Source organism: Siphateles boraxobius, unplaced genomic scaffold (assembly GCF_051911475.1).
Source record: "Siphateles boraxobius isolate OS27281-9 unplaced genomic scaffold, OSU_SipBor_1 1, whole genome shotgun sequence".
Lineage (NCBI taxonomy): Eukaryota > Metazoa > Chordata > Actinopteri > Cypriniformes > Leuciscidae > Siphateles > Siphateles boraxobius.
This window is the reverse complement of record NW_027508699.1, coordinates 4,534,358-4,557,724: the sequence shown is the minus strand read 5'-3', so window position 1 is coordinate 4,557,724 and position 23,367 is coordinate 4,534,358. Positions and strand designations below refer to the sequence as shown.

The 23,367-nt window shown below is 38.5% G+C and overlaps 1 protein-coding gene and 1 long non-coding RNA gene across 2 annotated transcripts; both read left to right on the top strand.

Moving 5' to 3' along the window:
- Positions 1–1,178: 1,178 nt before the first annotated feature.
- Positions 1,179–2,434, top strand: LOC143701988 (uncharacterized). The gene is made up of 3 exons (XR_013190416.1): positions 1,179–1,410; positions 1,496–1,675; positions 2,339–2,434. It is a non-coding gene; the product is annotated as an uncharacterized LOC143701988 (long non-coding RNA).
- Positions 2,435–9,876: 7,442 nt separating this feature from the next.
- On the top strand, positions 9,877–18,798 carry LOC143742624 (uncharacterized). The gene is made up of 8 exons (XM_077235418.1): positions 9,877–10,231; positions 15,717–15,755; positions 16,038–16,310; positions 16,403–16,609; positions 17,288–17,638; positions 17,847–17,941; positions 18,105–18,155; positions 18,385–18,798. The coding sequence occupies exons 1-8, from the start codon at positions 9,877–9,879 to the stop codon at positions 18,796–18,798; spliced, it is 1,785 nt and encodes a 594-aa protein (XP_077091533.1).
- The last annotated feature ends 4,569 nt before the right edge of the window (positions 18,799–23,367 follow it).

Below are 23,367 nucleotides of genomic sequence, written 5' to 3'. Positions count from 1 at the left end.
ATACCTCATCACCCGGTCCTGATACATCATCACCTGATCCTGATACATCATCACCTGATCCTGATACATCATCACCCGGTCCTGATACATCATCACCTGATCCTGATACATCATCACCTGATCCTGATACATCATCACCCGGTCCTGATACATCATCACCTGATCCTGATACATCATCACCCGGTCCTGATACATCATCACCCGGTCCTGATACATCATCACCCGGTCCTGATACATCATCACCTGCACCAGATCTCTCCGGTGTCGAGCCAAATAATGGTAAATCGCCAGTCCTTATTTCTCCCACATTATTTTAAACAGTATTGCTGTCTTGTTTTCCACTCAAAATATCTTAAGGCTTGTTTTCAGAGAATATTTATATTATTTTCCCCATATTAATGTTATTTTCTCGACACAGCCAGGACTGATATTTTCTGAATAAAACAATCTCATATATATTTCTCATATTTTTCTGTTTGTTTTTCAGATTCCTTTGAGTCTCTCTATAAAGTGGGAGATATACTTGGATGCGGAGCGTTTGGCAGTGTGTACAGGGGAACACGCAAATTTGATGGCAAAAAGGTAAATCTTCCCGAATTGTACAAACGTTTGGCTTTTGTGTGCATCAAAACATATTCAAAACAATTTACAAATGGTTTAATACTTAGTGCAAGGTCAAGTGCTTGAATACTGTTACTGTTCTTAACTTGAAACTGTTTTGTGTTTTTATTTCTCTTTTTTTCAGGTTGCCATCAAGCGGATGCGCAAGTTTGACAATTTTCTTTATCTTTATATTGTAAGTTGGCCATAACCTGAATATGTATTTAGTTGTTTAAGTGCAGATTGCTGTAGTTAATACACCCATAGGAAGCATTAGGTGTAAATGTGATTGACAAATAAGAAAAGACTTTGAGCTCTTTTGAGGCTCTTTTAAACGTATCTAAAAATATCAAAGAAAAGTACGCTTAAAAATGTTTTGGTCAGATTTTTACCCAGCTAAGCTTCTGTCTACTGCTTTTCTCTAGCCTGGACATCCCGAACCTCTCATTACAGAAGTGGCGCTGCTGCTAATGATGAGGCGAGAACCCATGAGCCCATACGTCATACATCTATACGATTGGTTTGAACACCCTCGAAAATTCACTCTCATCATGGAGTTCCCTGAACCCTGCGAGAGCTTGCTGGACTTCATCACTCGTCATAATCCTGACGTGTGTGAAACAGTAGCACGGGTCTTCATGCCGCAGGCTGTGCTGGCAGTACAACACTGCATCGAGCATGGCGTTTTTCACAATGACATTCATGCGCAGAATTTCCTGTTGAAGAGAAGCTCGTTAGACCTCAAGCTGATAGACTTTGGCTGCGGTCAGCTATTCAGTAGTGAGGGCTACGAGAGCGACGTATACTTTGGTGAGCATTTTGGGAATGTGGAAACCTGAATGTAGTGATGCTTTAAGAAAAAAAGCTCAACAATGTGCAAATGTTTTGCTTACAGGAAGACAGGATCACTGCCCACCTGAAGTCTTCACAGAACCCAGATTCCACGCCGTCCCAGCAAATGTCTGGGCTCTAGGAGTGATGTTGTATGAGATGGTGAACGCATCTCGTCCTTTTCGCAGTAGAACGGAAGTCATAGAAGCCAAAGTTACATTTCAGAATTCCAACTTATCCAGAGGTGAGTGAATAATATTGATAACACTGATAAACACACACACATAAAGTAAAGGCTCTGTACAGAAACAGTTAAAGGTGAAGTATGTAAGATTTTTTATATATGGCTCAACGTGGAGCGAGAGTTTGGGCCGTGGTTACTGTAGCAGGCGGAGCCTTGGCAAAAGAAATCCAGCTTTAGTTACAGAAGTGAAAGCCGAAATTCGCTGCATTTATACCTTAAAAGATTAAACGGGTCAAGAACGCGTCAAAGTGAACAGAGCGTTGTGATGCTACGGGCTATAAAGCATGCTTCGATACCATACAGCATCATCACGCACCTGTTCAGAAAGACACATTTTCATCAAGACAAATGCAACACAGCTAAACGTATTTCTAATATGTTGTTCCTGAAACATGCCTTCACAAGAACCAGTAAGAGCTGGGTTTGTGATGTTTAAGTTGGGGAAGACACGATGCACGAAAGGGGCCTTTGCGGGGTTTGTTTGAAAATATGCTTTATCTTGTAATTCCGCTTGGTGCCACTAGTGTCGCAGAAACGACATGCTTCACTTTTAAAGTAAAGATAAGGAACATTTTACATTATATTAATCACGTTTTAGATGCTGTTTTCATAGATTCCAAGTCACATGACTAACCAGCTCTCTCCTTATTAACATTTGTACAGAATGCAGTGATCTGATTAGCCAGTGCCTAGCCCGGGATCCAACGAAACGGCCCACGTTAGAGCAGATGTCACAACATGAATGGATTAGAAATGGTCTACTGTTGGAGAAGTTCAGGAGATTCACTTGATCAGTGATTTCAGGTGTGAGGAAGTGTAACAGACAGAGAACTATTATTATCATTTGTCTTCAAATCTGGATTGTTTGTAGTGAGATTTTCAAATTTGTGTTCATTGTAATGTTCTTGTTATAGTCAAGTCACCTTCATTTATATAGAGCTTTGTACAATACAGATTGTTTCAAAGCGGCTTCACGGTAAACAGGAAAATAACAGAATCAATGCAAACAGAATTCAATTCTGTTGTAGAACAGCTCTTAAAATATCATTCATGAGTTGACTTGTTCATATAATCTTTGTATCGGATAGGAAAGAACACACCTTCTGTCCTTGGAGGGCTTGAGCCGGAGACTCGACCCGAAGCCTGAAGTCCAACCCCGACCTGACAGGAACTCAAGCGCCACACCAGAGAGATCCGAGCCTGTCCACGTCTGAGCAAGAACATGAGAGACTGAAGACTGGAAACAAGTTATCAAGTCATCACAGCTCAATTCACTATGTTTTAAAATTCAAGTTAAGACAAGTCATCTTTATCTATATAGCGCCTTATGTATGACCAATCTGTATTAGGGCTGCTGGGTATCGACTTCCATACTTTTTAGGCACTGACCGAATTGCCTCGATACCATCGAGAATCAAAAATTGTCTTGTCGTTCGGTACCAAATTTCGATACCTGAGGGGTTAATCTTGTCAACGTCAGTGAAACAATAAGCATGCATCATGTATGATGTGCACAAATCAAGTGCTGGTGATTGGCTGTGGTGAGGCATCAAGGAAAAACACTAGTTTACGCCAGCTTGATGGCAACAGCGCGATGCCATTCATCGACACAGAGACACGCAGAACATGAAGGATTCATATTTATACAGTCCTTTTTCGGTTTAATATTCTCACTTTGACAACATTTAATTTGAGCGAAACTATTATCTATGGAGGCTAGAGGGTCTATCAAGAGTTTCTTATCTCTTTTCTGTAATGATTGTCCTAAGTCATTATGTATTAGATAAAAATGTATTAAATTATCAAAATTTCACCAACAGGTTTTTATTATCGTGGTTACGGGTTTACAAACATCATTTTTCACCTCAACGTGGTTTTATTTGGAACAACCAGAATATTATTTACAGAAATAGATCAACATTTTTTGAGAGATGGTATTTAAATAACATCTCTATTGTTAATCAGCTGATGGATGACAATTGTCAGTTTTGTTCCTTATCATAATTCTCCAAAAAAAATTGCTTTTGGAGCTTCAGGAAATTAATTTAATATTGTATTCAACGCCATTCCTAGTGTTATAAAAACTCTTGAAAGGAGAGCAAACCTATAGACCTATTTCTTTGTATAACACTTCTATTTCAATTGAAGGGATTTTGATTACTGACGACAAATTCAATATTAACAGAAAATCTATTCCAGCATCATCTTTCAAATGAATGATGACGTTATACAATGTTAATTGGAGTCTTGTCTGGTCTCTTCCACACAAATATCTTTTAACAAACAAAATTACATTTAAGAATGTTGCAGAGATGCTACCCTGGTAATAGTGTACTCAATAAGTATATCCAAAACATTGAAAATAAATGCACTTTCTGTGATGTAGAAGAGACAATTGTACATCTTTTTGTGAATGTGTTTGTGTTAAATCTTTCTTGAACGAGTTATGTACCTATCTCTAGAAAAACAAATGTCAGAATATGTATTAACACCTTTAATATTATTTTTCTTTACCACAATTCAAATTTGTATTTCCAGTACATTGTTAATCTGTTCATGATACTTGGCAAATTTTTTATTCACAAATACAAATTCTTGGGTAAGATCCCGCTACTGTCAATTTTTCTGGTAGACTATAATTCATGTTTTGTCTTTAATGGGCATAAAAACAGAAAATCTTTGAAAGAGTCAAAAATTACTTTCAATGTTTAACCTTGAATAATTTTATTTATCTATTTTTTTCCATCCCCTCTGGCTTTATGTTATTTTATTGGTACAACTTTCTTGACACATGTCCTGGGTTTTATTGTTACTGTTGTTATGTATTTGTTACATTTTCTTTCTGTTGGCATCAATAAAAAAGGCCTATACGGAAACCCGTCAAAATAAAAGTTTGGTTTGACTTAAAGGAACTGCGATAGATATATATTACTCTTGTACAGTATAATGTACATCTTAATGTAATACTATAATACAATTATTATTAAAACAAATTTTCTTCCTCTGTTGTGTAGCACTTGTTTGCCAAACAACTAAAGGGCTTATTTAATTTTCATATGAATAAATGTTTTACGCCTTCATTTGATTACCAGAAATATTAAAATACACAATACAGAATTTCTTTACAAAAAAAAAAAAAACAACCCTTCATAGGTCCATATTCTTACTTTGCTTTTATGAATTCAATTTATTTGATATGGTTTTGATTAAACCATATAGATGAGATAAAACAGAAAGCACAGAACTGGGTAAAAATAAAATGAAATTTGAAGAAAAAAACAGTAAGAATGTAATTGTTGTTAAACTGTTAATAAATTGTTGTTTCATGAAAAGTTTCAATGATTTCAATGAATTACACATGCTTTTTGATTCAACTATTTATCGTGTAAAGTGTTGTTATCCTCAAGGTTGGCTGCACTAAGAGTTTAGCTTTCTTGTTTTTCCCCTCTTCACACTAATGTAACAGCCTCTGCTATAATATTATCTGTACATAAAATTGGTATCGAAAAAAGTATAGTTCAGGAACCGGTGTCGAAGTCATGGTATCGGTATCAAAAACTTTTGAACAAAACCCAGCCCTACTGTATATGACCCTTCTGAATGAATGCTTTCAATGGATAAAAAAAGAAGAAATGCTTTTAAACAGTCTCGACCTATGAGAAAGCTCTGAACTGAAACAAAACCGCTGCTTCTCGAAACAAAATCTACATTGTTGCAAACTTCAGTGCATTGTTGAGTCTGTCTAAAACATAAGCCTATAATGAGACTAGAGCCTGTGGACAATAATAATAATAACTGGAATGTACATTTCCTGAAGAAAATGTGAGTGGTGCTTGCAGTGGCAAAACTCAGCACTCGTTTGCTACAGTAGGTAGTTCTGGCTAGTTGCTATGGTGTTGCTAGGTGGTAGGTATTTGTCACAGATGGTTACTTTGGAGTTTTATAGAGTTTTTAACATGTCAACAATCACATCATCACTATAGGGCAAAGTTGATTGGTTCCTGCTGGATCAGTAGCCAATGAGCTTGTTTGCTGCTCAAAGTTCAAATACTTTGTTAGGATTTGCCGTAGTTTCAGTGTGCTTTCCAAACCCTCCACCTTCCCCAGCTCCACCTGTAATAACTGAAATGAATACAGTCATGTATGAAAACCTACGGTGAATATAACTAGGCTACAGTAGATCACCGAAGGTTCATTTTCAAAGCCTTAAAGGGTAACTAAACCCCTGGTCAGAGCCTGACTCCACCCACTGGCAATATTTGAAAAATGCTGGAAAAGTGGGCAGAGGCCAGCGGAGGGCGGGCGTGCATCTGAGATGCATCTCTCTGTAGGCAAGGGCGTTGTAGGAGCCATACGTCTGTAATTTCGTCTGTACTATTGTCTGTACTCCCCCGTGTGGTAATGGGAAAGAATTGCACCCCTTTTGGGGACTTCCTGCAGGTAGCCATCTTAAACAGGAAGTGATGTGGCAAGGGAGACAGTTTTTTGACATACATTACACCACACTGCTTGTTTTGGAGGCTAGAGTTTTGTCTCTAAGTTTTCACCTTTTTGTTACAGTTAAGTTCAAGTCATGTTAAAACAGGTGTAGCGTCAAACATACTTTCCCTCCCGGAAGTGGCTTAAAGAAAAGGAAGCCACTACATTATGTCAAAAAACTCCCAAGAAGGACATGCAGGCATGCGGTAGGCCCAATCAAGGCCTACATTTGGAATGATCAGGCCATGAGTGACATGCATCGATAGCCAAAAGTATTCTGAAACTCATCCAATGCTTGAGTAAACAAGGGTGAACTTATTTCTAAGAGCTGTGGTTGAGAATTTTGGCTTTGATCAAAGCATGGTACAAGAAGCTGATGCTTATGTGTATATTGTGGCCTGTTGATTCTATGGAAAGCTGGATACCTGATTGTGCTTGTTTGTGTCAAACATGGCTGATGAAATGTCCAAAAATTAGAAGGATGAAGTTGAACAAAGCATCGGTTCCCTCAGTTCCATGCGTAGGGGAAGGCTTTGTGTGTGCACACGTAGGATGAATGAAGTAAAGGCATTGCTTGCTGATGGTGCTGATGTGGAATCAATAAAAAGAAGTGCAGAGACCTTTTTTATGTCACTTTGAGAATTTAAGACTGCTCATAGGCTTGTGCAAGAAAAGCTATGAAAAGGAAAATGAGCGCATTGACTGGTTTGAGCCTAAAATGGCTACATTTGATTACTTTATGAGTGAATATGAGATGTGGAAAAATGTTCAAAAGGATCCACAAACTCTTATCGAGCCAAGTGATAGTGTTTCGAATGTGTCCAAGAGGTCACATAAATCTCTTAGTTCTCACAGCTCAAGTATATCATCATCTGTATCATCCATGAAGATAAAAGTAACTGCTGATAAAGCATCTTTTGAATTTATTCAACTTGGAGCTATCCCAAAAACTCCATCGCAAAGAATGTTTCAACCTCCAAAACTCAACCAAGTAGCACACCGAAAGTCCAATGTTGAGGATGCGACAGTAACATCTGATAATCCTGCTACAACTTTTCAAAATCCATCTGTTAGTTGCACAGACGTGGGGCTTACAAATACGAATCTTTCGAATGTGGTACGGAGGCAAAATTACATTGCTGAACTTCTGGTCTTGCAGCAAAAACACACTTTACTCCCATCTAGAGAAATTCCAGTGTTCGAAGGAGATCCACTAAATTTTCGCCCTTTCATGCAAGCCTTTGAACATGGCACAGAAGATAATACAGATAATAATAGGGATAGACTTTACTGTCTGGAACAATTTACTTCTGGCCAGTCCAAGGAACTTGTCCGAAGCTGCTTGCATATGGATACAATAAGGGGTTACGCCGAAGCTAAGAAGCTCCTCAAATGTCATTTTGGTGATGAAGTGAAAATCACCAGTGCTTATATGGAAAAGGCCCTAAGTTGGAGTAATATCAAGACAGATGATGGAAACGCCCTTAATGCTTATGCACTTTATTTAAGAGGCTGTTGCAATGCTGCGGAAGACCTTCCTAATATGTTTGATCTTGATTTCCCTTCCAATCTTAAACAGATTATATCCAAACTCCCATATAAACTACGTGAAAAGTGGAGAAGCACAGCATGTGACATTCTTGAAAGAACACATAGTAGAGCCAAATTCCAGGACGTGGTTGTCTTTATTGAAAAACAGGCAAAGATACTTCAAGACCCTCTCTTCGGCAATATTCTAGACCCTACTTCAGCTACAAAGGGCATTAGGGTCGAGACAGGGTCTCGTCCTTTCAAGTCCGGGAGTAAGAAAAGCTTTGCTACTTTTTATCACAACTGATATCCAGTACAAAAGAAGTAAAGAGCCATGAGGCTACAGGTGTTGCATTACAGGCTCCCTGCTTGTTCTGTTTTGGCAATCATGCATTGGAAGCATGTCGTCAGATAGTGTTAAAGCCTCATCTTGAGAAGATTTTCTAAAGGGAAAAGGGCTATGCTTTGCATGTCTTCTAAAGGGGCATATGAGCAAAGCATGTAGAAAACTTCTGGATTGTAAGAGTTGTCACAAAAGCCACCCAACAGTTCTCCATGTCGAAAGTATGCCCCTCACAGAGCAACACACTTCCCAGAAGGATAAAGGTTGTAGTAACTTAATTACAATTGCCATGGTGTTAGCAGAACAGGCGGAGGTTGGTTCTTTAGACTACAAACTTGATATCTTGCCAGTGAAGATTAAGGCCTGCAATGGGAGTGACATCATAGAGACTTATGCTTTTCTTGATCCTGGAAGTTCCGCAACTTTCTGTACAGAAAGTCTAACGGAAAAGCTGCATGTGAGAGGGAGGAGAACAGATGTTCTACTCAGGACTATGGGACAGGAAAGACCAATATATACATACAAATTGGATGGGCTGGAAGTAAGTAGCCTCGACAGTAACAATTTTTTGCCCCTGCCAGAGGTTTTTACTCAAGCTTCTATACCAGTTGGTAAAGAAAACATTCCTACTCAAGAGGACATTCAGCACTGGCCATATCTCAATGAGATCAGTTTGAATACCATTGAAGCGGAAGTCGGTCTGTTGATTGGAGTCTATGCTCCAAAGCTTATAGAGCCATGGAAGGTTATTAATAGTCAAGAAGATGGACCCTATGCAGTCCTAACTCAACTGGCATGGCTTATTAATGGACCTTTGGGCAGAAGCCCATCTTTAAGCAGAAATGAACGACTAAAGGTGTCCTGTAATAGGATTTCAATTTCCAGCGTAGAACAGCTCATCCTGAGTCAGCTAAATCATGATTGTCCTGAAAAGGTATGTGATGAGAAGCCTGAGTATTCAGCTGAGGACATGATGTTCCTCAAAATTGCGGCAGACTCTGTTGTTAAACAAGATGGTCACTATCAACTTAAACTTCCATTCCGTCAAGAGGAGGTTTACCTACCTAATAATCGAACGATAGCTGAACAGAGAGCTAATACCCTCATGAAGAGATTCCAAAGGGACGATAAGCTATTTACTGATTATAAGGAATTTATGGGTAACCTCTGTAGTAGAAATTTTAATAGTCATTGATCCCAAACAGGTACCATAAGAGAGAGAACCTATTCAATATGTAAAAGTATATGTGTTTACGTGCTTGTGCGTGACGTTTCAGGAACATATGGGACAGGACCCATAGGGACCTTAGGGACGGTCAGTTTTGGCCAGTTTATTTCAGTACCAGTTTGTGTCTTTAAGTAGAAACTGAACAGCAGTAAGGACCTTATCTGGGTGGGTGAAAGGTACAGCGGGTGAGGAGGAACCTTTAAAAGAGTATAAAAGCTGTCTCATATCTTCCTGTTGTGTGTCACTTTCTTGCACAGCGTAACTTCTGTGCACTAGACTGAACCTATTCTTGCAAGAATAAATACTTTCCTTTTATTAATTTGACTATGAGTGTCTCTTACGCAGTGATGATTTTTAACAGGATTTCTGCCACAGCACCTCTCAGAGAAAGGGTATGCCGAAAAGGTGACATTAGATCAGTTGTCAGGAAAATTCGGAAGAGTATGGTACATACCCCATCACAGCGTGTACCACAAGAGGAAAAAGAAAATTAGGGTTGTATTTGATTGCGGATCTTCATTTCAAGGCACATCCTTAAATAAAGAGCTTCTACAGGGACCTGATCTCTCAAACAGTCTCCTCGGAGTTATCCTTCGATTACGTCAAGAACCCGTGGCAGTCATGGCGGATATCAAAGGAATGTTTCATCAGGTTATAGTCACACCTGGGGATGTGGACTTTCTGCGGTTCTTATGGTGGCCTAGCTGTGACATTAGCCAACCATTGGCAGAGTATCGGATGTTAGTTCACCTTTTCGGTGCCGTCTCTTCACCTAGTTGTGCAAACTATGCACTCAAGAAAACAGCAGAGGACAACAAGGGCAGCGTTGGTAAAGAGATTCTTAGTACCATTCGAAGGAACTTCTATATTGACGACTGCCTAACTTCCTTACCCAATGAGGATGCAGCTATTGCCCTGATTCGAGACTTGAGAATGGTCTGCGCCACCGGCGAATTTAGACTGACAAAGTGGATAAGTAATAGTCGCTCTGTTCTAGCTTAAATTCCAGTACAGGAGAAGGCCAAAGACATGTAGGCGTTAGATCTTGATATTGGTAAACTCCCTGTGGAAAGAGCTCTTAGAATTCAGTGGAGCACTGAAACAGACTCCTTTTTCTTTAAGGTTAACTTAAAGGATCAACAGTCCACCAAGAGGACTACTCTTTCTACTGTGAATTCCTACTGTGAACCCTGCGCCTTACCAACATCATTGGTGATGTTCATGTTGCCTTTGTATTGGGCAAGGCCAGAGTTGCTCCATTAAAACCAGTAACAATACCCAGGCTTGAGTTGGCAGCCGCTGTCCTTGCTACATGTGTTGACAGGATGCTCAAGAGAATTCACTCACACAATCTATTTTCTGGACAGATAGCACATCTGTCTTAAAATACATTTTTAATGACACAACACGATTCAAAACATACGTTGCAAATAGAGTCTGCAAAACACGTGATTTATCTGAGAAATCCCAGTGGCATTATGTGAATGGCTCACTGAACCCTGCAGATGCGGCATCACGCGACCTGTCGATTGATTCCTTTCTTGGTTCAGAAAGATGGTGGAATGGTCCAGAATTCCTTTCACTGCCTGAATCAAATTGGCCGTGCTTTCCGGAGGAGCAAATGACTTTATCTTGTGACGACTCCGAGATAGTGAAGAGGGCTATGGCTTTCACTATAGTTTTAACAGGAGGCTCTGACACTGTTCACAAATTCATCGAACACTTCTCTTCTTGGAATAGCCTCAAAAGGGCTACTGCATGGATCCTGAAGTTTAAATGGATGCTTTGGATGGCAAGCCAAAAACAAAAAGATGCTCACTCAATTCTTCCTCTACAAAGCACTGATCCTTATTATTTGACCAGGTCCAATTACAGGAAAGCTGAGAGCAAAACTCAATTTGGAGATAAAGAGCTTTCAGTGGATGATCTTAAACAAGCAGAGAAGGCGTTAATAGGCTTTATCCAGCAACAGACATTTCAATCGGAAATGACGTCTCTGAGAAAAGGGCATAGTGTTAAGAAAACTAGCAGTATCTACAAACTGGACCCTTTTCTGATGGATGGTATCTTAAGAGTTGGAGGGAGGCTGCACAAAATGTCGATGCCTGAAGATTTGAAACATCAAGTCATTTTGCTAAAGAACAGTTATCTCTCCACATTACTTTTAGACCACATTCATCAATCAGCAGGTCAATGTGGAAAAAATCAGATACTCTCAAAGCTTCGCCAGAGATACTGGCTAGTTCATGCCAGCTAATCAGGAACTGCCTGCCATGCAGACGTTGGAACGCACCAGTAATGGAGCAAAAAATGGCCAATCTACCTTTAAGTCATCTAGCTTGTGATTCCCCTCCATTTACATGCGTAGGTACAGATTATATTGGTCCAGTCGAGGTAAAAAGGGGCCGGAGTCTGGTAAAGAGATATGGTGTCTTGTTTACATGCTTGGCGAGCAGAGCTATCCATCTAGAAATGGCCTATTCATTGGATACAGATTCCTGCATTTTGGCCTTGAGAAGGTTCATATGTAGAAGAGGTCAAGTTCAAGAAATGATATCAGACAATGGACCTAATTACGTAGGTGCCGAACGAGAGCTTAGAGGTTGTCTCGCTCAGCTGGATAACAGCAAGATCAAACGTGCAATGCTGAACGAGGGAATCAAATGGAGTTTTAATTCTCCCTCAGGGGCTCATCACGGAGGCATATGGGAAAGGCTTGTCCGCATCATTAAGAGGTCTCTGTATTCCGTCTTAAAACAACAAGCCTTAGATGAAGAGGGACTACAGACAGCACTCTGTGAGGTAGAGGCTATAGTCAATGATCGCCCTATTACCACCATATCTGATGATATCACAGATCCCGAGCCTCTTACACCTAATCATCTCCTACTGCAGAAAGGAAAACCGATTCTGCCACCTGGATTGTTCATAAAAAATGACTTGTATTCAAGACGGAGATGGAGACAAGTCCAGTATATCAGTGATCTATTTTGGAAGAGATGGACAAGAGAGTACTTGCCACTGATGCAAGAGAGGCAGAAATGGCATGAAGTGCGAAAAAATCTTAAGCCGGGGGACATAGTTCTTATAGTAGACGATACATCACCCAGAAACTCTTGGCCTATGGGACGGATCACAAAGACCTTGCCTGACAAAAGGGGACTTGTTCGTCATGCCTTGGTTAAAACAAAGTCCAACATACTGGAAAGACCTATTAATAAACGATGTCTTCTTCAAGAGTAACTAATAGTAATTTTAGTTGCTTGCAGAGTTTACATGCTCTCTTGATGAAGGTAACAATTTTTTTGGACGTTTTTTTTAACATTTTTCATTGACTTTTCCATTGGACTATTTTAGACACTTTTTTTGTGTGTGAACAGATTGAAAATATTTTCATAAAAAGTATTCATATGGCTCCTCAATATTTTATATAATTGCCTTATCATCGTCAATTAAGGGGGAATGAAAGAGCCATAAGTCTGTAAATTTGTCTGTTCTATTGTCTGTACTCCCCTGTGTGGCAATGGGAAAGAATTGCACCCCTTTTGGGGACTTCCTGCAGATAGCAAGTGATGTGGCAAGGGACAGGGGGGAAGGGAGACAGTTTTTTGACCTAACTTACACCACACTGCTTGTTTTGGAGGCTAGAGTTTTGTCTTTAAAGGGTAACTAAACCGCTGGTCAGAGCCTGACTCCACCCACTAGCAATATTTGAAAAATGCGGGAAAAGTGGGCAGAGCCCAGCGGGGATAGAGATAGAACCCAGGGCGGGCCTGAGCGGAAACATTAAGACACGGATGTACCTAATACAAATAAATAAAACATCTCCAGTTAACTACCAGAGCAGTCATTTAGTTTGCCATTAAATAAGAGATCTAAAGCTAAAATGTGTTGTTTTTGAAATCAAGCTGAGCGCTCGTTTGCCGCTGCTATCAGTGTCATGGATACAGTGTTCTGGCTCGCGCAGTCTTCACTCGGACGCGCTCTTCAATCTATTGCCGTTGTGGAGACTGAAATCACAAAATAAAATGCACACAAACGTGTCCCTGCTTGATACAGACTGTAATCACTGATGAACATATTCAGTTTTGATGAGAGAGAAAAAACAATACAAGTGCGGATTAGAACCTGTAACCTCTGACACGCTTGGCAAAAGATCTACCACTAGATCATTTAAGAACTCAAAAAATTTGCGGATCGATGCATTTATTTACGCGCTGAGCAGAGATCCTGCACAGTTTGACAAGTTTGTACCCGGCACTTCTGAAAATGGACTTCCGAATGTGTCTCTGTCCCCAGCACATTTCAAACCAAACTGACGCCCGTGCAATACAACACTAACAACTATGCTAATTAACTACCTAGGCTACACGAAATAATCTAAATAACTATATAAATGCTATGCTAAATAGACGCTAAAATACTCTATCCTGATCGTTTTCAATACTGGCAATTCCAACTCCTGACTCGCTACAATGGTTTTGACGAAATAAGTTGGTTTTTATACCAACTTATTTAAACTTTTTTGTACCAAGGGCGTGGTGAGCTGGAACCTGCTTACGTCACCACCCACCCCTTACGTCACGAACCACCGCAAACATCCAATAGGACAATTCAACTGCAGTAGCCACCGTTCAACCTGAAGAGGGCAGCACTCAGACGTTTTTACAATATATATTGTAGAATTAAAACACTTTAAACCCAAATGTCAAAAAAATTACTTGAATCAATGAACAACACTAATAAAGCCCCATTCTTACAGATCATTAACTAAAAAAAGTTGGTTTAGGGTTTAGTTACCCTTTAAGTTTTCACCTTTTTGTTACAATAAAGTTTAAGTCATGTTAAAACAGGTGTAGCGTCAAACATACTTTCCCTCACGGAAGTGGCTTAAAAAGGAAAGGAAGCCACTACAGGCGAGGTTAGCTGGTACCCTCAGACGACAGAGGGTACCACACCTTCCAATAGGAAAATTCAACTGCAGTAGCCACCTTTCAACCTGAAGAGGGCAGCACTCAGACGTTTTTACACCATATATTGCAGAATTAAAACACTTTAAACCCAAATGTCAAAAAATTTACTCAAATCAATGAACAGCATTTATGAAGCTCCATTCTTACAGATCATTAACTAAAAAAAGTTGTTTTTGTGTTTAGTTACCCTTTAAATATTCATCATAGACTATAGTCCCTAAGCTAATTGAGTGTACTCATTTAATGAATTCACAGTTTATTGCAATTGACACCACTTCAATTAAAAATATAGGCATTTATTTTAGATGTATTTCTTTGATTGGGGTTCTGTTTTTTGATTTAAAAGAAATGTAGGAATTAATGTAATTAAAATATCGGGGCAAATTACTGCTGTTTTTGCGTCCATCGGAAAAATGAAGTCAATAACAGAAAGTTTAGAATTTTATTTTATTCACATAAAGTTCATTTTATTTCGATGTATGTTTTATTACCATACATTATTCTTAACGCTTTACCTCCGTAATATTTCAGTCCGAATCGGCACATGACAGCGCAGATAAACTGTTAATAACTTAAATAATCTGTTAAACATTATTTGAGAAAGTTAGTGTTAATGATTATTGTAAAATAAATGATGAACGTCATCCTCCACTCCTTGATTAGTAAAATAAATGGGCTTTATTAATATGGATTTCTTTTCTTCACCACTCTAACGTTACTACGAACCGGTGTGATGACGCATGGGTGTCACAACTGATTGGCTTGATGTTTATATGCGGAAATGTATTAAATTCTTCTAGACTTTATAATAACATTATGTCCGATTTATCCTTCCTTGTGCCTTTTTGCACGCATTTTGGACAGAAGCATTGACTATGGGGATCCATTAGTGCCTTGCGAAGGCGGCGCTTATTTGCTTAATTATTAATAGCTAATGAAGATTTTGGGCAAGAATAATTGCACGGATAATAATAATAATAATAATAACTGTTTAAAATTAAGGTTGTTACTTTTCGATAAATGTGTTGAGAATCGATGTGCGCTCACGCACGCGAATTCTGGTGCAACGTTACGTACGTGGTTATGAATGATTTGAACTTTAGTTGCTATAGCGACGCGTTCTATGAATTTTGACTGCAAATGTTTACACTCGAACTGATCGCTTTCTGAGTTGATTGAGAGACGAGGCGAACAATTCAGAGACTTTTGCAAAGTATTTTCTATGCAAATCTTGTGAAGCTGAAGCTGAGAAGAGACTTTTATTCTAGAAGAAGATCGGAGCATATATCCTTTCCATATATTTATTTTTTAAAGAGTTTATATTTTTTTTGTGGAGACTTCTATTTAATTGTTATTTTCTTACGCTAGAAGGAGATTGGCGCTTTATTAATTTTTTTGTTTATTATTTAATTTAATTTTAGTATTTCTGAGGAGATTTGTATTTTGTTCTCTTTTTTGTATTGTTTTTTTGTATTGTTTTTATTGCAGATTGGGGGATGTCAATGGCTCACATCGGGGGAAGAGGAGGTGAGTGCTTTAGTTTTTTATTTGTACATGGTATGTTATGGTATAATATTGTTGTACAATGGTTGAGTAAATTAATGTGAAGAAACTTGTGCAATGTAAATTTGATCCCCCAATTTTCCCAGCTAAGTCCTCACATGTATTTGACTCCTTGCATATGAAATCAACTTTTCAATCTGAGTAACTAAAGTTATGTATAGTGACACTTTGTAATTGACCACTGACATTGAGTATTGGTTATTGTTAAACCATTAATACTAGTTATGTGAAATATTCCAACATCAGGCCGCTCCAGATGCAGGAGAGCTGCTGTCTCTCAGAAGGCTGGTCGGGAGGTTTGGAGACCCGGTTCTGATGGCCGTGATCAGGATCCGCTGCCAGCCCCGACCCAGACACAGATCCAGGAGCTTCATGGTTATTTAACACAGTCTTTGTCTTCTGAGTTGTCTTTGTCTGTGTCCACAGGTCCGGCTCACAGGAAGAAGGAGTGGCAGATCGGCAGCCAGAAGAGCCCAGATGATGGACGTCCGTCCACTTCATCTACACACTCTCGCAGAGGTCAGAATAGGCTTTGAACAATTCTTACGTTGATTCTAAATATTATTACAACAAAAGAAAAAAAATGATTTTTAATATCTGAAATTTTCCAGACTCTTCATCATCTTTGTCCCTCTCTGAGGACAATGTGGAGAGGTGGTTATGCAGAGAGTTGTTGAGGCTGTCCAGGTCCGACAGCTTGGAAGGGTGGCAGTGCCGTCCGCTGCCGGGTCAAGTTCCTGTCGAGCCGACTGAGACTTCGAGTGGCCGAACTGCTCAGGGTGCCATGGATGCTTCTCCTGTGAACAAGAGCTCAACAGGTGAGACTGAAATAAGGCTGGGCAGTGTAAAGTGTACAGATAGAGATTTTGCCATTTCATGCAGAACTGCTTCAAGTTTTTAGCATGTTAATGTCCCGTCACATTTACTGTTGCTCAGCTGAATTTTGATTAAATTTGTTCAGAAATATTTTAATTTGACCATTTTCAGAGCATTAAGAGAACATTCAAAAGTAACGTTCCCATAATGCAAAATTATGAAATATAATGTTCATTTAACCAAGAAATTTCTTTTTTGAAACATTGAAAAAACTGGACTCTGTGAACGTTCAGGGAACATTTAGAATAACGATTGCTTAACTTTATGGGAACATTAGCAAAACGTTCTCAATAAGCCGTGAACTCAATGGTACTTGCGCTGTCTGACACACACCAGAAACACGCGCACAGAATGCCGATTCTCAGACAGCATTCCAGCCCCAATAGAATTATATTTTTGATAAATAAATAAATAAAAATTGTGAAATAAAAGGACTATTAATATTGTGAAATACGATTTTGGGACATTTATGCAGGCATTTAGCAGAAGTCAGGTGGGTAGCTTGGAAATATTTCCATTACTTTGGATTTATAACATTACAGATAAGAATTCAACAGTAAATTGTAAGTTATGTCATGATATCATTAATTTGACATCAGAGATGTTTCACTTTATTTCAGGAAAACCTACAAGGAAGAGGAAAAGAATTGGTTGTTTCCTCAACAGGATATGGAAGGCTGTGAAGGGTTATTTCTGCTGCTGTTGCCACAGTTGTGCTGTGGATGTTGTGGAGCCTTTTGTCCCTCCAGCAGATCTGGAGCCAGAGCCTGATCCTGATACATCATCACCCGGTCCTGATACATCATCACCTGATCCTGATACATCATCACCCGGTCCTGATACATCATCACCTGATCCTGATACCTCATCACCCGATCCTGATACATCATCACCTGATCCTGATACATCATCACCCGGTCCTGATACATCATCACCTGCACCAGATCTCTCCGGTGTCGAGCCAAATAATGGTAAATCGCCAGTCCTTATTTCTCCCACATTATTTTAAACAGTATTGCTGTCTTGTTTTCCACTCAAAATATCTTAAGGCTTGTTTTCAGAGAATATTTATATTATTTTCCCCATATTAATGTTATTTTCTCGACACAGCCAGGACTGATATTTTCTGAATAAAACAATCTCATATATATTTCTCATATTTTTCTGTTTGTTTTTCAGAGTCCTTTGAGTCTCTCTATAAAGTGGGAGAGATACTTGGATGCGGAGCGTTTGGCAGTGTGTACAGGGGAACACGCAAATTTGATGGCAAAAAGGTAAATCTTCCCGAATTGTACAAACGTTTGGCTTTTGTGTGCATCAAAACATATTCAAAACAATTTACAAATGGTTTAATACTTAGTGCAAGGTCAAGTTCTTGAATACTGTTACTGTTCTTAACTTGAAACTGTTTTGTGTTTTTATTTCTCTTTTTTTCAGGTTGCCATCAAGCGGATGCGCAAGTTTGACAATTTTCTTTATCTTTATATTGTAAGTTGGCCATAACCTGAATATGTATTTAGTTGTTTAAGTGCAGATTGCTGTAGTTAATACACCCATAGGAAGCATTAGGTGTAAATGTGATTGACAAATAAGAAAAGACTTTGAGCTCTTTTGAGGCTCTTTTAAACGTATCTAAAAAGATCAAAGAAAAGTACGCTTAAAAATGTTTTGGTCAGATTTTTACCCAGCTAAGCTTCTGTCTACTGCTTTTCTCTAGCCTGGACATCCCGAACCTCTCATTACAGAAGTGGCGCTGCTGCTAATGATGAGGCGAGAACCCATGAGCCCATACGTCATACAGCTATACGATTGGTTTGAACACCCTCGAAAATTCACTCTCATCATGGAGTTCCCTGAACCCTGCGAGAGCTTGCTGGACTTCATCACTCGTCATAATCCTGACGTGTGTGAAACAGTAGCACGGGTCTTCATGCCGCAGGCTGTGCTGGCAGTACAACACTGCATCGAGCATGGCGTTTTTCACAATGACATTCATGCGCAGAATTTCCTGTTGAAGAGAAACTCGTTAGACCTCAAGCTGATAGACTTTGGCTGCGGTCAGCTATTCAGTAGTGAGGGCTACGAGAGCAACGTATACTTTGGTGAGCATTTTGGGAATGTGGAAACCTGAATGTAGTGACGCTTTAAGAAAAAAAGCTCAACAATGTGCAAATGTCTTGCTTACAGGAAGACAGGATCACTGCCCACCTGAAGTCTTCACAGAACCCAGATTCCACGCCGTCCCAGCAAATGTCTGGGCTCTAGGAGTGATGTTGTATGAGATGGTGAACGCATCTCGTCCTTTTCGCAGTAGAACGGAAGTCATAGAAGCCAAAGTTACATTTCAGAATTCCAACTTATCCAGAGGTGAGTGAATAATATTGATAACACTGATAAACACACACACACACACACACACACACACACACACACACACACACACACATAAAGTAAAGGCTCTGTACAGAAACAGTTAAAGGTGAAGCATGTAAGATTTTTTATATATGGCTCAACGTGGAGCGAGATTTTGGGCCGTGGTTACTGTAGCAGGCGGAGCCTTGGCAAAAGAAATCCAGCTTTAGTTACAGAAGTGAAAGCCGAAATTCGCTGCATTTATACCTTAAAAGATTAAACGGGTCAAGAACGCGTCAAAGTGAACAGAGCGTTGTGATGCTACGGGCTATAAAGCATGCTTCGATACCATACAGCATCATCACGCACCTGTTCAGAAAGACACATTTTCATCAAGACAAATGCAATACAGCTAAACGTATTTCTAATATGTTGTTCCTGAAACATGCCTTCACAAGAACAAGTAAGAGCTGGGTTTGTGATGTTTAAGTTGGGGAAGACACGATGCACGAAAGGGGCCTTTGCGGGGTTTGTTTGAAAATATGCTTTATCTTGTAATTCCGCTTGGTGCCACTAGTGTCGCAGAAACGACATGCTTCACTTTTAAAGTAAAGATAAGGAACATTTTACATTATATTAATCACGTTTTAGATGCTGTTTTCATAGATTCCAAGTCACATGACTAACCAGCTCTCTCCTTATTAACATTTGTACAGAATGCAGTGATCTGATTAGCCAGTGCCTAGCCCGGGATCCAACGAAACGGCCCACGCTAGAGCAGATGTCACAACATGAATGGATTAGAAATGGTCTACTGTTGGAGAAGTTCAGGAGATTCACTTGATCAGTGATTTCAGGTGTGAGGAAGTGTAACAGACAGAGAACGATTATTATCATTTGTCTTCAAATCTGGATTGTTTGTAGTGAGATTTTCAAATTTGTGTTCATTGTAATGTTCTTGTTATAGTCAAGTCACCTTCATTTATATAGAGCTTTGTACAATACAGATTGTTTCAAAGCGGCTTCACGGTAAACAGGAAAATAACAGAATCAATGCAAACAGAATTCAATTCTGTTGTAGAACAGCTCTTAAAATATCATTCATGAGTTGACTTGTTCATATAATCTTTGTATCGGATAGGAAAGAACACACCTTCTGTCCTTGGAGGGCTTGAGCCGGAGACTCGACCCGAAGCCTGAAGTCCAACCCCGACCTGACAGGAACTCAAGCGCCACACCAGAGAGATCCGAGCCTGTCCACGTCTGAGCAAGAACATGAGAGACTGAAGACTGGAAACAAGTCATCACAGCTCAATTCACTATGTTTTAAAATTCAAGTTAAGACAAGTCATCTTTATCTATATAGCGCCTTATGTATGACAAATCTGTATTAGGCCTGCTGGGTATCGACTTCCATACTTTTTAGGCACTGACCGAATTGCCTCGATACCATCGAGAATCAAAAATTGTCTTGTCGTTCGGTACCAAATTTCGATACCTGAGGGGTTAATCTTGTCAACGTCAGTGAAACAATAAGCATGCATCATGTATGATGTGCACAAATCAAGTGCTGGTGATTGGCTGTGGCGAGGCATCAAGGAAAAACACTAGTTTACGCCAGCTTGATGGCAACAGCGCGATGCCATTCATCGACACAGAGACACGCAGAACATGAAGGATTCATATTTATACAGTCCTTTTTCGGTTTAATATTCTCACTTTGACAACATTTAATTTGAGCGAAACTATTATCTATGGAGGCTAGAGGGTCTATCAAGAGTTTCTTATCTCTTTTCTGTAATGATTGTCCTAAGTCATTATGTATTAGATAAATTATTATATAATTTCATGTGGAAAAATAAATCACACACAATTATAAAGGAGGGTCTAAGAAAAGAGGTTAGTGATGGAGGTCTTGGAGTAGTTGACTTTACCCTATTTTACCATGTGCTGAAAGTAAATTGTTTAAAAAGACTTTATATGGAACATGTTTCCTCATTTTGTTCCTCATTTTGAGGAAATTGGAGATATTGGATTTTTGTTACAGTGCCCCTTCTCACTCGGAAAACTACCCATTAAATTATCAAAATTTCACCAACAGGTTTTTATTATCGTGGTTACGGGTTTACAAACATCATTTTTCACCTCAACGTGGTTTTATTTGGAACAACCAGAATATTATTTACAGAAATAGATCAACATTTTTTGAGAGATGGTATTTAAATAACATCTCTATTGTTAATCAGCTGATGGATGACAATTGTCAGTTTTATTCCTTATCATAATTCTCCAAAAAAATTGATTTTGGAGCTTCAGGAAATTAATGTAATATTGTATTCAACGCCATTCCTAGTGTTATAAAAACTCTTGAAAGGAGAGCAAACCTATAGACCTATTTCTTTGTATAACACTTCTATTTCAATTGAAGGGATTTTGATTACTGACGACAAATTCAATATTAACAGAAAATCTATTCCAGCATCATCTTTCAAATGAATGATGACGTTATACAATGTTAATTGGAGTCTTGTCTGGTCTCTTCCACACAAATATCTTTTAACAAACAAAATTACATTTAAGAATGTTGCAGAGATGCTAGCCTGGTAATAGTGTACTCAATAAGTATATCCAAAACATTGAAAATAAATGCACTTTCTGTTATGTAGAAGAGACAATTGTACATCTTTTTGTGAATGTCTTTGTGTTAAATCTTTCTTGAACGAGTTATGTACCTATCTCTTGAAAAAACAAATGTCAGAATATGTATTAACACCTTTAATATTATTTTTCTTTACCACAATTCAAATTTGTATTTCCAGTACATTGTTAATCTGTTCATGATACTTGGCAAATTTTTTATTCACAAATACAAATTCTTGGGTAAGATCCCGCTACTGTCAATTTTTCTGGTAGACTATAATTCATATGTTTTGTCTTTAATGGGCATAAAAACAGAAAATCTTTGAAAAAGTCAAAGATTACTTTCAATGTTTAACCTTGTATAATTTTATTTATCTATTTTTTTTCCATCCCCTCTGGCTTTATGTTATTTTATTTGTACTATTTTCTTGACACATGTCCTGGGTTTTATTGTTACTGTTGTTATGTATTTGTTACATTTTCTTTCTGTTGGCATCAATAAAAAAGGCCTATACGGAAACCCGTCAAAATAAAAGTTTGGTTTGACTTAAAGGAACTGTGATAGATATATATTACTCTTGTACAGTATAATGTACATCTTAATGTAATACTATAATACAATTATTATTAAAACAAATTTTCTTCCTCTGTGTAGCACTTGTTTGCCAAACAACTCAAGGGCTTGTTTAATTTTCATATGAATAAATGTTTTACGCCTTCATTTGATTAGCAGAAACATTAAAATACACAATACAGAATTTCTTTACAAAAAAAAAAAAAACATTTCATAGGGCCCTATTATTACTTTGGTTTTATGAATTCAATTTATTTGATATGGTTTTGATTAAACCATAAAGATGAGATAAAACAGAAAGCACAGAACTGGGTAAAAATAAAATGAAATTTGAAGAAAAAAACAGTAAGAATGTAGTTGTTGTTAAACTGTTAATAAATTGTTGTTTCATGAAAAGTTTCAATGATTTCAATGAATTACACATGCTTTTTGATTCAACTATTTATCGTGTAAAGTGTTCTTATCCTCAAGGTTGGCTGCACTAAGAGTTTAGCTTTCTTGTTTTTCCCCTCTTCACATTAATGTAACAGCCTCTGCTATAATATTATCTGTACATAAAATTGGTATCGAAAAAAGTATAGTTCAGGAACCGGTGTCGAAGTCATGGTATCGGTATCGATATCAAAAACTTTTGAACAAAACCCAGCCCTACTGTATGACCCTTCTGAATGAATGCTTTCAATGCATAAAAAAAGAAGAAATGATTTTAAACAGTCTCGACCTATGAGAAAGCTTTGAACTGAAACAAAACTGCTGCTTCTCGAAACAAAATCTACATGGTGGCAAACTTCAGTGCATTGTTGAGTCTGTCTAAAACATAAGCCTATAATGAGACTAGAGCCTGTCGACAATAATAATAATAACTGGAATGTACATTTCCTGAAGAAAATGTGAGTGGTGCTTGCAGTGGCAAAACTCAGCACTCGTTTGCTACAGTAGGTAGTTCTGGCTAGTTGCTATGGTGTTGCTAGGTGGTAGGTATTTGTCACAGATGGTTACTTTGGAGTTTTATAGAGTTCTTAACATGTCAACAATCACATCATCACTATAGGGCAAAGTTTATTGGTTCCTGCTGATTCAGTAGCCAATGAGCTTGTGTGGTGCTCAAAGTTCAAATACTTTGTTAGGATTTGC